General features: G+C 44.4%; 1 protein-coding gene across 6 annotated transcripts in view; it reads left to right on the top strand.

Annotated features, from left to right (window-relative positions):
* Window positions 1–15,559, top strand: part of ENOX2 (ecto-NOX disulfide-thiol exchanger 2) — a 2,107,113-nt gene extending 2,091,554 nt beyond the window's left edge. For all 6 annotated transcript variants that reach the window (XM_069613111.1, XM_069613112.1, XM_069613109.1 and 3 more), the window contains one exon: window positions 13,515–15,559. In XM_069613111.1, the coding sequence (XP_069469212.1) occupies window positions 13,515–13,646 (132 nt within the window). In that variant the 3' untranslated portion in view covers window positions 13,647–15,559. The remainder of the gene's footprint in view (window positions 1–13,514) is intronic.
* The last annotated feature ends 1,373 nt before the right edge of the window (window positions 15,560–16,932 follow it).

The raw sequence follows: 16,932 nt of genomic DNA, 5'->3' as shown, positions 1-16,932 counted from the left end.
GGTCCTGCGGGGGATCTTCGGCAGGTGGGCTCACCCTCCGGTAAACCTATTTGCGACCATGAGCAACAGGAGATGTCATCAGTTTGCTTCATGGCTGGGGTATGGCAGAGGAGCAAGGGGGGGTTGCATTGCAGATACCACAGAACGATATGTATGCATACGCTTTTCCCCCACTCCGCTGATTCACAGAGTTGGCTGCAAGGTCAGAGAGACACGGGGCCTTCGGCTCATCCTGATAGCCCTTTGGTGGCTGGCAAGACCTTGGTTCTCGGAACTTCGACTGGTGGATCAGCCCCAGGTACGCCTCCCGTTGGAACCAGCGCACTTATTATCCCAGCAGGGGGGCACAGTGGTTCACCCCACTCCACAGAAGCTAACCCTTGCAGCTTGGTTCCTGAACAGATCACTCTGAAGCATCTACGCTTGTCACAGGACAACCTGGCTATCAAACAACAGCCTTGACGGGACTCCACCAGGAGTCAATACAGGAACAAGTGGACGAGGTTCTGTCACTGGGCCAAGACCAACAACATTGACCGCCTGACGTGCTCACTGGATGATGTGCTATCCTTCTCTGTACACCTGGCCCACTCAGGTGTGCAGGTAGACACCTGGTGGCCATACGGGCATACAAGAACTCCGGAGATGACATTTTCTCTTCCTCCAGTGCGGTGGTGAGAAGGCATCTGGCAAGTTTGACCAGATTATAACCTCTGGTCAAACGTCCACATACGGTGTGGGACCTTAACGTGGTACTCTGTGCCCTGGCACTCAAACGCTTCAAACCCATGGCGTAAGCAGACATCAGGATGGTTACTATCAAGACTGCCCTACTGGTTGGCCTTACATCAGCACACTGAATCAGCGAAATTCAGGCCCTGGTGGCTTCAGAGCCATCACAACATTTAACCGGGAAAGGGTGGTGCTCAGGAAATACCCTGCCTTTCTTCCTAAGGTGGTTTCCTCCTTTCAAATGAATGAGGAGATTTGAATATCCTAAGGATGAGGCTCAAAAGGTATTGCACTGTCTGGATGGCAGGCGTGCGCTCTAAGATTTTACATGGACAGGACGAAGAGCTTCCATAAATCAGATGCCTTGTTCAACACTTTTGACGGATCCAAACCCTTCCAAGGCTTCCATAGCAAGGTGGATGGTGATAGCTATCAAGGAGGCATATGAGGTGCAGCACAGGCCTGTGCCAGCAAACATGTGCACACACGCCATCAGAGCCAAGGCCATGGCTTTTCAAAGACACGTCCCATTGCAGATGATCAGCAAAGCGGCTACTTGTTCTTCCCCATCTGCCTTTTGCAAGCACTACTACTGCTTGCATGCCAGCGCCAGATCGGACACAGCATTTGGCCAGGCAGTTTTGAAGAACTTGTTTTCTTGGAGGGGCAACTCCTCCCCAGCGCTGCATTCACATTTAATCGCCCATACATTCTGGAAGAAAGGGGATGGGATTTTGGAGTAGTGACGAACGTACTCCTAGTTCATAGTCCTCTTTCCTCCATACGTCCCACCATCCTCCCCCACGATAAACCTGTGTCATTAGGCAATTGTAATGTTGTCAACGTGTCAAAGGGGACTGAGGAGTGGCGCCGATGAGAGGCGTCAGGTGAGCACATGTTCCCAGAGCCCCCACTTGCATCTAAATTTAAAGGTGAGGACAATGTTTTCTGGTGAAACAAAGTTCAGTTTCCCGTCCCTAGATAGGGACACCTATACAGTATGGAGGAAAGGGGATTATGGGCTAGGAGTATGTTGGTCACTACAGTGAGTAACTTATAATTTATCTGCAAGCTGTGTAATAGCAGCTGCATGTTTCAGCCAATGTCTTTTATGGCAAATGCCGAAATAACATTTTTATGATGATGATGATGGAGTAATTGTGGGTCTATCTCTTTTACTGGACGAAAGGTATTGCTTAGCAGTCTGCCATTTTGTTTTCTGTTCGTGTTCTGCACATGCACAGAAATACCAGTGCCGGCTGTAGTCCTGGTTTACAGCCTCCAGGCCCTAGAGCCAACAACTTCGCACTCATTTTACCACTGTTTACCAGATGAATTTCTCTGGTACTGAAAAGGTTTTTGCACCAGTGCACCTGCAATAAAGGGCCTGTGTTACTGATATTACATATATTGGATTTAATTCTAGTTATTACCTGATTTAAAGGCCCAGATGCATTTCTATGATTCATGTGGCAAAACCCGGACCCGGATGTTGGGGTGGTGACCCCGCTTCCTCCACATACTATCTCCCGGCCCTACTTCACAGAGCGAGTGACAGCACCCGGTCCCCATGGTCACCCCCACGCACATAAGGATCAGGTGTTAGAGATCATCATACAGAGCAGTGAATGACTAGGGAAGGGAATCTAGCTGTTTTAGGTGTGTGAGGGCGGAGGGTGCATCTTCACATATGCATATTTGCTTCCCTTTTTTTTAAAATGTTGCTATAGCAATGGACTCGCCATTCCAGGCACCAATTATGCCTTCATCGAAAGAGCATGGGAAAGTAGGGTCTATGAACTGACTTTAATCTTTTCTTCAGCCCTAGCTGCTACAAAGGCTCATCTTACAGACCAAGAATACAATATGTTATAAACATTAAACCTTGGTCTCCTGAGTCAAATCGACTTGATGAAGACATCACAGCCATTGCAAGACTTGATACTAGCAGGCTGGTATCTGTCCTGCAGTCCAGAGACCTCATTCCTTGGCATTATGTGATGTGGTTTGAAAACACAAACTCAACATAAAGCGAATTCAATTCTTACCAAGGGCTTTGTGTATCACAACTACATGAAGATTGCTCTATTTCCGTTTTTTTTTTTAATTCAAATCTGTTTATTGGTAGTCATACAAATTAAAAAGTTTCTGAGGTTTTCCTATGGAAAATGTCTATATAACTTATCGAGGATTCCCAGCCTGACGACGGGGAATATTCTAAGCATGTGAATCCATGAAAGATACCAATGCTGGAGAAATGGAGTTTCTATTCCCTTACAATACAAAAACTATTCCCTTACAATACAAAAATTAAAGCTAGCGTTCTATCACCTTTTCAACAGTAAGACACCAACAGAAAAATGGACATCAAACATAAATGATCAGGATACACCACATTCGAGGGGTAGTTTAGACTATCACATCAATGTGTCTGGATAGCAAAATTAGGGGAGGAGTCTCTCTCCCTCCATGGGACAGCTCCACAGTAGCAGACTGATGATCGTCCTAGTAGGTACCAGGAGTGTTCTATTATCTAAGTAATAATTAATTACAATAGAGCCACAGGGAGTGTTAAGGATTTCAATCAGGCGATACACCCTGGTCTCAGCCTAGTATGCAGCGCACAACCAAAATGCTTATTTTGTTATATATGTATGTTCAATATTTGAGAGATGCACCACTCACATCACACCCCTTTTCAATACCCCAGGTCACAATAGACCGGGAATCAGGCTGGTTGGTAAAGGTAATATTTATTTTATTTATTTAAAATTCAAATAAAACATATACTTTTTAATATATGGGGCAGCAATCACCAATGTGGTGACAATAACAAATATGAAGGTATGTAATGCACTTCACTCTTTAGCAACACAAAATAGAAAACACCAGAGAAGGTGGACACTTTTGGCTTGTTTGGAAAGATAGCACTTATGTTAGGATTTCCACCTGCAATATTCCTCAACCCACAAATAAGCAATTCTAAATAGATACAAAGAAGTAGTAGGTAATCGGGAATGAGGAATAAGAAACAAAATTCAAATCCAATCTTCCCTCCCCAAACAAGAGAGAAAAACCTTTTGATTTGATTTTAACCTTTACAATGTTAAATTGACACTCAGAAATGGCTGAATAAAACACTGACAGTGCAAAAATCCCTAAATCAGTACAAATGTCTATGGGAGCAACATTGGAAAGATACTAGCAGTCATAAGCAATAATTGAGCAAAAATGCACCATTCGAATTTGAATGGAAGGTTGAAAATAATTTAGAATAAAAATAGCATGTGTAAAACTTTGAAAAAATGTTGATTCCCGCCTAAAATTAACCCAACAGTTTTCAATAAAAACGGGTGAAATTCACTGATTCTGACTGCGGTTTTGGGGTTGGGGTTGGGTGTAGCCATAGGTCTTGGGTATAATCCAGAATTGAAATGAGGTCTCTAGCTATTAAACCGAGGGAGATATGCAATGTAGAATGAGAGGCGTTTTTAGAAAATTGGGTAGTGAAAACAGAAAAGAAACTCAGTGTGGACAAGAATAGTTTTACTCTAAGTTTTACTCTATACTTGAGCATTCCGGCTAGAATACCAAAGAGGGACACAGTAAGCTCTAGAGTTGATTCATGACTTCATCAACTCCAGATCCCCGGCGCCACCCCTGGCAAAACCAGTCGGATCACTCGAAATAGGATTGATAGTTTAGGATTTACACACGATAAAAATGACTAAAGAAATGTCACTTAGCAAGATAAATCAAGGACAAGATTGCAATAAGGATTCTGACAATGTTACAAGTTATTAAGGTAAGGATAGGATGGTTTAGAGGTTGGGATAGGACAAGGCAAGGCAAGGTAGGCTATGGGTTTCTATGATTCCTATTAATACTTACAGTCCACTTTAAATTTAGGATTTTGGACCGTCAAGGGTTCTGGTCGCCACATGGATCTGGTCTAACACAGGACAGCTGTGCAAATCTGGCGGGACAGGATCAGATGGGCCATTCTGGTCACTGGACTGCCCTGGACTGGCCCTTCTGGTTACTGGATACTAACTTTGCAGCAGGCATGCATTTATTAGCAGCAAGCCAGGCTGGATCAGGATGCTTGCCTTGGGTTTTTGGGATTTCTTTTAGAATTTGAAGCCTAGCTGAAAATGGAGTCAGCAATGCATAGGCCTTGGCTTTGTAATGAAAATCTGGAATCAGGATCAAACAGGATGAAGAAATCAGGAACCGGACGCCATGCGGGAATTCACAAAGAAAGTCAGGAATCGGTGTGTCCTGTGTGCTGTCAGGAGCCCTTATTTAACTTGCCAGATGACATCACTAAAGTATATGACCAGGGCAGGTGTACTACTCCCGCCTCTAATAACAGGATTGCGCAAGGTAGAAGTCTTCTCCTAGCTCTTCGCTGATTGGATCACAGAAAAAGGATGTCATGTTTATGGGGTGATTTTTACAATGTCTGGAAACCTCCCCTAGCTACTGGAACCAAAATATAATTTTGCCACAAGCACATATTTATGCAGTTGCCACCTCTGAGAAAATCGAATACACAGGTTACGTATTTTGTGCGTCATATTTCAATCCAAACCCCAGGTCTGTGGGACCTGGTTTCGCCTTCCTGACACATTTTGGTAATTTTAAACATGAAAGATTTGGCCTAAAATTCCCCAACTTTGTACACAGATGTGCATTTACCCCAGGGATGTATGTACAAAATGTTATGTTCGCAACATCAATACTTTTGATAACTTCTGTTCCTTATGCAGTAATGAGTTCTACCAAGTTTTCAAAGAAAGAGCATAAAATTAGATTTAGAACTATGAACTTTTCATATTTTTCTTAATTCTTGCTGCAAAGTTAAAGTTCAGTTACAAAATAGCCTTTAAAACCAAAAGGAAGTCCATTGTCACTTGATTAGTTTTTTTTTCTCCCCCCCAACCCCCACTGCTGTCAATTGTCATTTTCTTTGAAGCAGGATGAGGGGCCTCTCTCTTGATTGAAGGTTGTATTGCCCTTCACACTTGACAGGTGAGAGTCTCAGCCTGCTATTGTCCCAGCCTGGAGCAAAGACGAATGTCTGATGAGCGTGGGAAGTTTCTCTGTCCTGTAGCGTTCAAAGTCTTTCAAGCTGGCAATCGGCGCTTTCCTGTGCCAGAAGTTTGAGGTGTCACCCTTGTTCAAGGCTAGCAACTGGCAGAGCACGTTTTTTTTTTTTGCTTGCCAATTTAGCCTATGAGTTTTACATCTTGACTTAAACCTGTGGAATCAAAACAGTTTATAGGTGTACTTTTACCAGCAACAAATCCTTTTACATTGTAAACAGGCCTTCACACAACAATGTACTTTTACATAGGCGATTTTCTCTCTTCAGTCAGAAAAAGAGCATTTTACTATTTCTTTAAATTCGGTTTTCATCACCAGCAAATACACACTTTATGCAGCTATAGTTCTTTTCTTGAGTGCTGGAGTTGTTTTGCAGCATTTAGAGTCTGTCTCTGAGCAGCTGATTTAGATACTTTTGCAAAGAAAATAGACGCGTTTCCCGTGTAAAATGAAAACACAGCCCCTGGTTGATTTTTCAAAGATACTTTTGACAGGAGCTGTCATTCAAGAATTAGGCCCGGTTCTGCTGAGACACAATGGATGATCCTGGCCATTGCCGGGCCTTTTTAATCACAGTGGTTTATAAGGACTCAATAGGTTTAGCACCAAGCAACACTTTTAAAGGTTGAAAAAGGTGTAATTTTAAATAGGCATTTTGGGTTTTCAGCAAAGTAATGCTGTCTCTTTCACTTCACTCCATGTTAAATGTTGCAGAGCATACTGGCACATTCCTGCAGTGAGTACTCTGGTCCACCCCACCTGAAATGTGTGTGGCAGGCTGATGCAGCCATTTTCTGGTTGTTGCAAAAACACAGTTTAGAGATCCTGGCGCGCACAGGCATCAGCACGGCCATTTTGCTGTTTCTTGCACCACTGCAGCAAAGTGATGTAGTAAAGCACAGCTGAGTGGGTTAATTTATCTGACAGGAGTTCAAGGAGGCTTTTCACCTGAGGAGCTAAACATTGCCAGAAGGAGTGCATTCCACGCAGCAGTGTTCTGAGTGGGTTCCCTAAGGCCATTTCTCATAACCCTGTACCAAGTCATAGTTTCAGCTGTGCTCCATACCTTTAAATCCCTCCACCAAAACTGGCATTGCAGGCCACCCTCTAGCTTCCATACATATTATCTTTTTAGCTAAAGCGCAAGCTAGATCCATACATTTCACCAAATGTCCAAACTTGTCTGTCCTGGGATAGACTCCCAGTGGCATTCCTTCAGGACCATTGATTTCTACTAACACCATTATTCCTGAATACCAACTCAATTCTGTGCCAAAAGGACGGTACCACTTGGCATTTCTAAAACACATGCATAATGTCTGCAGGGATATTCCTGCACCATAGTCAGTTGGGCAACGCCTTATCAAATTGAGCAATTCTACAGAGGATCATGTATGTCCTGTGCAGCACATTAGGTTGCAGCACGCTGAATCTAGCATTTACTGAGACCTTCTTAACAAAGCATTCCTTTGCTTATCTTTTATTACCTGGCCCATGTCTGCTTCTTATGTCGATTGCAATTTGCCCCCCGTTTGCATATATATGATATGATGTGGCATTTATAACAAGCCTGTACACAAGTGTTTCTAGGCCCGACAAGACAAGGCGGGGGAAGCAAAGGGAGGACAAAATAACAATCTTACTTGGCCTTGTGTCATTCAGATCGTGCAAGTGCGGGGAAGAGGGAAGGAGAGAAGTGCCAGGGGGGAGGGTAAAGGGGAAGTGTGGTTAACTCACAAGTGTAGCCCTGGTTGCAGATACAGACCCTTCAGTGCTGGGGAGCCTGGAGGCATTGCGAGGGCAACTGGACATGCAGGAGCCTGGGCACGAGTTCGGAGGTTGACCAGCTGACCAGTGCGTGGAGCAGTCTGGTGCATCAGCAGGGAAGAGGAATAGAGAAAGCAGAAGCGAAAAGGAAGTTCTTGAGTTGCTTCCGGAACTGGTGGCGGTTCTACTCAACTATGAGAGAGGGAGGGAGGCTGTTCCATAGGGAAGCTCCAGCCGAGGAAATAGGTCTGCCCCCAACTCTCTGCTTAGAGAAGCGTCTGACACTCAAAGAGTTGGAGATGGATGAGCGGAGAGCTCGAGAAGGAAGATGTGTTGGTAGAGAAAGTTGGAGGTAGAGTAGTTCAAGGCCCCAGAAAGCCTTGTGGACAATGCAGAGGGTCTTGAACTTGATCTATGCAGCCACAGAGAGCTAGTGGAGAGATTTCAGAGCTGGAGAGATACGATCCCTGCACTTGAGGCCAAGCACAAGTCTCTCATACTGCCTTCAGTAGGCCCCCATCTCGCCTAGATACCTGTCCCCAGCCATCCTTGAGCTCATATAATAGTGTCAGTGGTGAGGTAGATTTAGATTCCTTAGGCCAGCCTGGCCACTTCTTTTCAACTATCTCAAAAATTGACCTTTTTGCAGTCCTTGCACCTTTACCAGGTCTTCAAATTCCCTAAAAGTCCTGTCCCTATACAAGTCTCCCCAGGAGGAGATCCCCACCTTCTCCCATTTCCTGGCCACAGTTAAGTCATCGGTGTTCATACATGTGTCTCTCGTCAGGGGTGCATGAACAGAGCATATATGTTTTAGTCTAAGCGCTTTAATAATACTTGACTATAGCTGTCGTCCAAGCCTCTGCATTTGAGAGGCTCCCCCATGCAGCAGTCTATAGTGCACAGGGCCTCTTCGATCACAACTTGGGTATATGGTTTCCTTCAAAAGCCCACATTCTACAGGGTCATCTGCTAGCCATCCCACCACAAATTGCTGCTGAGCCGCAAGATAGTACAACTCAAACCATGGGAGCTGTGCACCACCGTCTCCATATTTCATGCACAGTGTGGACAAAGACACTTTATGTCTCGCATGACCCCACCCCCAAGAATCCCCTAATCATGGGATCCAGGTTTTGGAGAAAAAACAGCCGCAATAGAAAACTGCACGTTAGCGAAAAAGTAGAGTATGCGTGCAGCAGTACAATCATTTTCACCAGTGCTATACTTCCCATCAGAGATGGGGCAGTCTGCTCCAGAATTTCATATAATCGCCTCATCCGTCGACTGCTTTGACAGTGTTACGGACATGCATACTCTCCGGTGAATGCATAATATGAACACCCAAATATATGCATGCGGGAATGAACACTTAAATATATTTGCCTCCCACTTGAGCCCAAGATCAGGTAGGTCTCTAACGTCATATTTCATCACCCCTGCCAAGTGGACCAAGCAAGATTTTGTTGCGCTTAATGAGATTCCTGAGCATTCCGCAAAATTATTAACACCTCCAGGATCCATGGCAGGTTGTGTTCCGGTTCGCATAGATACAGAAGAACGTCATCATCGTATAAGGAGATCACATGTCTAGAACCCTCTTCCCATATTCCGGCCTCCCCAAGCTCGCTACGCAGGTATACTGGTATATACAACATCTGTTACAGGGGGGTAACCCTTGCTGGTGCCCTTTTGTATGGGCCATGTTCCCGATACCTGCCTACCAGTTCTTAGCCTAGCAATCAGTCCTGGATACAGTAACCTCACCCATTTGATAAAACCCTTGCCAATCCCAAACCTCCACATCGGCGCACAAATCTACTCCAAATACAGAGTCGAAGGCTTTAATTGCGTCCAAAGACTCTGTTGCATATAGGGCATCATGAGAATTAGTCTGATTGATAATGTATTGTAGACAGTGAAGATTCATGGAGGTGTTTCGGCCAGGGACAAAGCCAGTCTTGTTCTCATATATCCGAGCACCAATAACTTCAGCCAGTAATACTGTCAACATCTTGACGTCTTGGTTGAGCATTGTCAAGGGTCTATACAAGTCACACAGGCCCTGCACTTTCCCAGTCTTGAGGATTAGCACCATCAGTGATTCCCGCATGCTGTTTTGCAGCCTGCCTAATTGATATGCCTCCTCAAAAACTCTGAGGACTGGGGCCAGAGTGTTTGCAAATACTTTGTAGAATTCAGAAGGGAGTCTGTCTCCCCCCGGGGTGTTCCCGGTCTCCAATGACACAATCACCTCCCAGACCTCCTCTTCCGTAAGCGGCTCATCTAGAGCAGAAACCTGTTTGCTGGTAAGCTGCAGTAACCCGATCTGAGAGAACGTATGGCCCATCATGACCTTCCATATGTTTATATACGTTTTTATGGTATGTGCAAAAGAAGTCATTTATATCGGCTTGGGAACGCCAGCTAGCTCCACATTTGTTCTTAATCAGTGTGATTGCATGTAGGTATTGTTTTTTCTTACACAACCACACCAACAACCTCCTAGGTGTATCGCTTTTACTGTGCATTTGTGCTAAATATACTTCATAGTCAAATTTCTGAAGTGCCTTCTAGGCCACAGCGCATTGCTCCGTCAGTTCTAGTTCTGTGGGTGCATCTAGGGTCTTGGTGTTCTATGGTTTGAATACGTTTTTCTAATGTTTCTAGGTCCGCTCGTAAGACTTTCTTAATGCCCTCCGCTTTAGCAATCGTCTCACCTCGAACTACAAATGTAAGCGTCTGAAATAACCGTCTCCCAACTGTTCATACTGCCTACATTTGTCTCCAAAAATTCAGTGATGGTGAAGTCCATATTTTCTCTAAGAAATGTTGCCTGGCATGCGCCACATAGGTATAGGTAGCCTGTCACTCTGTTTGTTCCAATGCACTATGAGCAGAGAGTGATCCAAAATGGACCAGCCAGTATATTCCGCCTTCACAAACTCACCCATGTGTTCACTACCCACAAACACGTATTCAATTCTAGTATACACTTTGTGCAGGGCTGAGTAGTATGAATACCATCTTTTGTCTGCATTCAACACCTTCCACACATCTACTAGAGACAATTTACAATATAGATATTTGTGTTTGATGCAGCCATGTACAATCGCAAAGCTACCCTCCTTATCTGAGTCAGCTTCCATTAATCGGAAGGGAACTGTACCATCCATCCATCCATGCTAGAAGCCCTCTGGTGTATCAGGACTATGTATAGCCAAACCAACTCTTCCACCCCCCTCACTTGCCATCTAGTCAGCATCAACTCCTGTTCTTCTGGCAGCAAGTGAGTCTCCTGCAAGAGTGCAATCAACACTTTCGAATCCGATTTCTTCTCATATATGTATTCATCCCCTGACGGTGCAGTCAACACTCTGTCAAATCCGATTTCTTCTCATATATGTATTCATCCCCCTGACAGTGCAATCAACACTCTGTCAAATCCGATTTCTTCTCATATTTGTATTCATCCCCATGTTAGTACTCTAAGCGTTGCCATCTCCATGTATGCATGTTCCTCTACCAACGTCCCCATTCGGATGGGGTAGAGAAAGTTCAAATCTGTACTGACTGCACAACCCTTGGAATCCCTTTTCCAATGAATAACCCACCCTACTCTCCACCTCCCACGTGAAATCTCCTCTCATCTCCCCCATTTCCAAGATGCTTTCAACTAAACACAAGAAAAAACAACCTAACCGTAGCAGAACCTGAAAGCCGCGGACAACATGGCAATAAAAAGGCTCACGGCACTGTCCCATTCGAGCCAACCTCCCTTCACAAGGTGAAGCCTTGCCATAGGGCCAGCATGGGGTAGGTACCAGCACAATACAGGTCCCTCCTTTACGTGGTGTTCTACGGGTTGCTGGGTGTTCCATATTATGAGGGTTAGCATGCAGCTCTCACTGCAGGCCATACCTACACTCGTTTGGTAGTGTGCCTTACAAATGTTCCATTGTCGAGAAACTCAGGGGCACTTCCGACTCTTCTGTCCATCATCTGCGCTTTTATCTTTCAGGCCATTGTGGTTTGCATCTTCTGGTTTTAAAAAGAAGATGGCTCTCCCTTTAAAAAGTATTTTCAGTTTAGCTGGGTAAATCAGCATATATTTGAGATCTAAGTTCCTGAGTGTCTCCTTTATCCGGACAAACATGTTTCTTTTGTACCAAAGTTGTATATCCCAGGAAGATGGCAAGCTTCAAGTTACCATGTTGTATAGTACCGCCTTCCCTTAAATGTTGAAGGATCACCTCCTTGTCTCTGAAGTTAAGGGCCCGCGCAATGATGGATCTGGGGTTAGCTCCTGGTGGTGGTCTTTGCTGCATAGAGCGATGCACCCTCTCGATTGTAAAGCCTTCGGACAGCTTCCCAGGGCACACCTCCTGCAAAATCATATTCTCAGTATAATTGTCTAGGTCATTGCCCTCCTCTCCTTCTGGTAGGCCCACGCATGAATATTATTTCGTTATTTCGTTATTTCGTTATGAGTCCTTCGGCGTCTTCAACATGAAGCTCCAAAGTAGCATTCTTAGCTTTGATGTCTCGTACAATGGTCTCCAAAGCATTAGTAGCGGGCACATTTTTTTCGTTCTGAAGTGATTCGATAGTAGTTCCCTGTTAGGCCAGCAACCATACATCTTGCTGCAGCAAATTACCATCCATTTTGACTTAATCTTTCTTGCCCTCTAGGGAAGAGAGCAGGGCCGCGATCGCTGTTAGGACCTTGTCTTCATGACCTAGCTCCTGAGTCTATAGGAACATAGTAGGTGACTTCTGACAAAGGTGCAGTGTCCTAGTGTGTTCCTTTGGCAGCAAATGATTCCATAATGGATCCTTTGTGTCCCCCTTTCTGTTTAGTGGTCGGCATTCTGGGGAGCTCCAAGCCAGTGTGTGCAATGCTGAGCATTATCCAGTGGTTCCAGTGATCAGCTAATTAAAATGAATGTGTTCAGCTGCTATAGTCGTTTTCCTGTATCTCGTGTGTCAGTTTGCCGGATGTATCGCCCCAGCAGCACCCCACCAGGGCACTTCAAATTCAATGGAGGCACCATCCACTTCCACCAAGGTGTGTGCAAATGTCTTCACACAGGCTGGCCTGCTAGTCGACCGCGCTGTACCCCAGGCCAAGGTGGGGGGGGTCCGCTAGCGGAGGTCACCAGGACTGCTCAATTAGGTCAAGTCCCTCACCAGTACTTGTGTTTCACTGCCCCTCAGGCACCAGGCATATCAATAATGTCAAGCCAAGCTGGGCTTCAGGGCAGCTGAACGCGCCCTCTGGGCTCCTGTGCCCGTTCCAATGCATACATCTCAGGCGTCCTGACATACATCTTCCCCTCTCTCCGGCGCCACCATTAACATTCTGCTGTTCCCTGTCTTGCCTCTCCGTTCAGCAGCTTCACCATCCACTTACTACGCCAACATGCTACAAACTTCTCTGGCCCCTACATCTCCACAGCTACTCACAGAGCACCCTCAAGGCCATGTTTCCCAGCCTAAGACGTGATCTCGTGCCCCAAAGTCGGGCAGCCAGAAACTGAAGCTCCCAGTGCTTGATCAGCCCCCCAACTCCGCCAACCGATAGCAGCAGTTTTATGACAGCTTAATCAAGTGAAACCAGGATCCGGTATACTATTAAAAAGGATCAAGTGTCGGATCTACATGAGAGCCCGCACCAGGCACGTCTTCACTGCATGATCTCCAACCACGCTACTTCTGATTTTATTTATTATACATTTATTTTTTACCTTTCGCCCATGATATTGTGGGCACACATTACAATTGCATTTTGCAACAGCTGAAACTCTTCTAAAACTGCAACTAAATGCCAACAGCTGAATCCTCTTTTTTGTTGTGAATCAGAAAACATTGCTGTACATAAAATTATCGTCCTGTTTATATTCCAGATATGCACCAGTGAAGTGGAGGCATTGATGACAAGGCTGCAGCACACATTTCAACAAGAGATGAGTGGGGTTGGAGCCAGTTTGGAGAAGAGATGGAAGTTCTGTGGCTTTGAAGGACTAAAGATGACTTGACTCTAGCTTTATTGCTTAGAATATGACCGATGAAAGTGGAACTATGTGCTTCGTGTAAGCCCAGGACGCTCTGAGAGCCTACGCGTTACATGGTCTTCATATGCCAATAGCTTTAAAAACATAGCTATCTAGTTGAACAGCCAATGACTGACTTAAAGTATCAGAGAGCCTGCATAAGGCAACAAGAAGAAAATGGAAAACTGAACCTCAAGTGCTGTAACTTTTGTTGTTAGTCTTTTTTCTCTTTTTTGTTATGTCTTAAGATTTACGGATGTTAGAGATGTTTTATGTATGGTGTCTCTAAAACTGCTGTATGCTTTCAAAAAGACAAGTGCTCAGTTTCTTTTTTGAAAGGCTAAAGAAAATATTTTGACGGTTTGTATGTTTTGTGTATCTCCTGGACATCTTCTGTCAAACCAGTGTTTGTAGCTATTGAAGAGCAGCCGTTACTTTGATAGGGATTCACTTCCATCAGAATTGTCATTTAAATTTCTAGTTTCCCAGATTTGTGCGTGAGGCGAAGTGGGTACTAGAATAAGTCAATATTTTATATATTTGTAAACTAGAAATTCTAAACACTTGTTTATAACCGGAGGAATAATCTACTGTGGCATTGTTTGTCTCCTTACAATTGTGACCAATGTCAGGCTTGTTTCCTCACTTGTTTGGTGATAACTAGTCTCTCATTCACTATTGGAGACGAGCTACATTAATTTGAAAATGTTCTAAATTAAAGTAGACTAACAGTTGCTTTCTGTGCGGTTGTGGGTAAAATGTCCTTGCAAATTAATCCTCTTTAAGGGAAGTCGTTTTTTTTAAGTAAGGGTACAAATGTCTTGAAAACAGTAAGAAGTTAGTTTATTTTAATATCCCCTTAATTTGTGGCTCCCATCTCATCTTTTTATGCTGCCCTTTGGTTAAACTGAGTAGCACCTGCTGACAATGTCCAGAAGCCCAGTGTAGAGTTTTATGTGGTTTCCAAAGAGATGTGTGTCTTCATAGTGAGACCTGCTGCTGAAATGGGCCAGCTCTTAAGGCTGACTAGAAGTGGGAAAAACATGTTACAGTAAACGTGTCCCACACTAAAACAAACGATGAAATCCCATCTCACAACATGTGCCTGGTTGTACCCCCATGTCGACCTACCATGAGGAATTTTTACTGTCGAAATATATCAGGTTTTATGTCAGAAATGTTATTTTTCTGCGCAGGGTCAATGTCAAATTACAGTGGAATATTTTTGTATGCATGTTCTATGTATTTCCTCCCCTGGTATTAAGGCACTTAGCCCAAATGGGGGAAAGCTCTCATAAGTTCACACTGAAATGAAAAATAACAAAACACTGTTCAGTAGGTTGTCGGAAATGGGTTATGTTATTCCTGTTTTTTTTAGTTCTGTCCCTGTATGATCCTTTGCTGATATCCTTTTATTATGAACTTTTCCAGCCAAATGTATTTAAATTGCCCGATCTACTGGTGTCTTTATATCGAGCCCAGCAGTTCAGTACAAATCTGTAGGCCATAGATGTATCATCATTGGCAATAAAGCAGTGAACACCAAGACAGCACCCTGGGGATTCTTGCCTGGAATGGTAGACGAGCATCAGGGAACAGTTTCATATGCACCTTAAGGGGTCGATATTGGACAACTTCATTCCTCACCAAACTCCCCAAAAATCACCTTAAATCAACAGCCTTGTTTTTGCTTTTTTTTATCATGAGAGGCCATCCATGTTGTAAGATACAGTCTTGATAAAAATGTAAGTTTTCTGAAACTGACCCTGCTGACCTTGAAAATATCTGTTAATTTTTAACACATGAAGAATATTTCAGGAATATTTCTTTGTACATTGCTGCAGTATGTACTGTTTGAAGTTGTATTTTTCAAGATAAACGTCTTTTTTTACAGCTTATGCTTGTGTGAATTTTTAATTAAACATTACTGAAAAAAGTGTGAAAAAAGATCATGCATACCGCCACCATCTACTTTTGTAGAACGGATTGTTTGAATTTGTGAGATCGAGGTGATGTGATCTAATTAACCTACTTCTCAACCTGCCATGTTTTTATTATATTTTTGTGATTTTTTAAAGTGTGGGTGAGAATCTGTTGTGGTTTGCAGAGTTGTACAGATTCGGATACATATGCAATAGGGGTAACAGATGTTCATTGTATATACAGACAACTGCCTGCCTGTAGGTTGTAACCATTGCAAAATGCTTCAAGACAGTAAAATCAGCAACACAAAGTTTGAAAAAGGAAGCAAGATAATTGTTCTCATCTCAGTGGATATTTTCTAGGGATATTACAGTGACAACAATGGCAGGTATCAGCACGTGGTCTTCCATTATTGTTCTGCCATCTTCAAATATGTTGGGTCTGTGTGATGAAGTCCCGTGCTTGACCATTTAGCTGGATGATTTCACCAAGGGTGCTTGGTGCCACCACAAGCTGTATGATGCTGCGCCCAGAGGCAGCATGGGGAGGATTCCCTCACTGCTACCACCATGCCAGCAGCAGGAGGTATGGGATCCCCAGATGAGAACCCCTTTGGACACTATGTGGGTATTTACAAGTTGGGCGATAAGGGAAAAACAATGCCGGTAAAGGATTACCGGCATCGCTTACCGCTCCGGGCTATTCCGACCTGCCAACGCCCTATTAGCAGCACCGTAAATAACGTTGCCTCTAATAGCGGCATGGGCACGGGCACGCGACCCTTCATGTCGGCAATACCGCCATGCCGTAAACTGGAGGACATCACAAGTCAGGCGGACATGCAAATACCGGCATCATGAAGGGGCTAAAAGTGGATACGGCATGCCGTAAATACCGGCATCGCGGACCAACCGTAAAATGCTGTGTGTAGTGTTCCCAACTGCCACAGGTGCACACCATCAGCACAGGTGGAGGCAATGGAGTCTGGGCTTGTACAAAAGGAGCCCACCAACACACCACACCCCTTTCCACTCCAAGATCAATACAATAGCAGCATCAATAGCTGAACTGGAGGACATGCTTCCATTGCAACACCAGCAATACACCAACAGCAGGCACCATAGAGGAGACACACCAGCAGAAGGAGGGTGAGCCAGGCCCAGCATACCCCACCAGTGCAGCCAGAGTAACTATGCAGGCAGTCCCCAATCCCAAAAATCAGAGCCAGTCCTTTCAACACAACCCTGGAGCAGAACCACACCCTGTACCGTCTGGACCGGGACACCATCAACACCACCGTGGACATGATACACGATGATATTGTCAGCCTCATTGAAATACGCACCAC

Source organism: Ambystoma mexicanum, chromosome 5p (assembly GCF_040938575.1).
Source record: "Ambystoma mexicanum isolate Mex_15411 chromosome 5p, UKY_AmexF1_1, whole genome shotgun sequence".
Lineage (NCBI taxonomy): Eukaryota > Metazoa > Chordata > Amphibia > Caudata > Ambystomatidae > Ambystoma > Ambystoma mexicanum.
The sequence above is the reverse complement of the archived record's forward strand: the minus strand, read 5'-3'. Positions and strand labels throughout refer to the sequence as shown.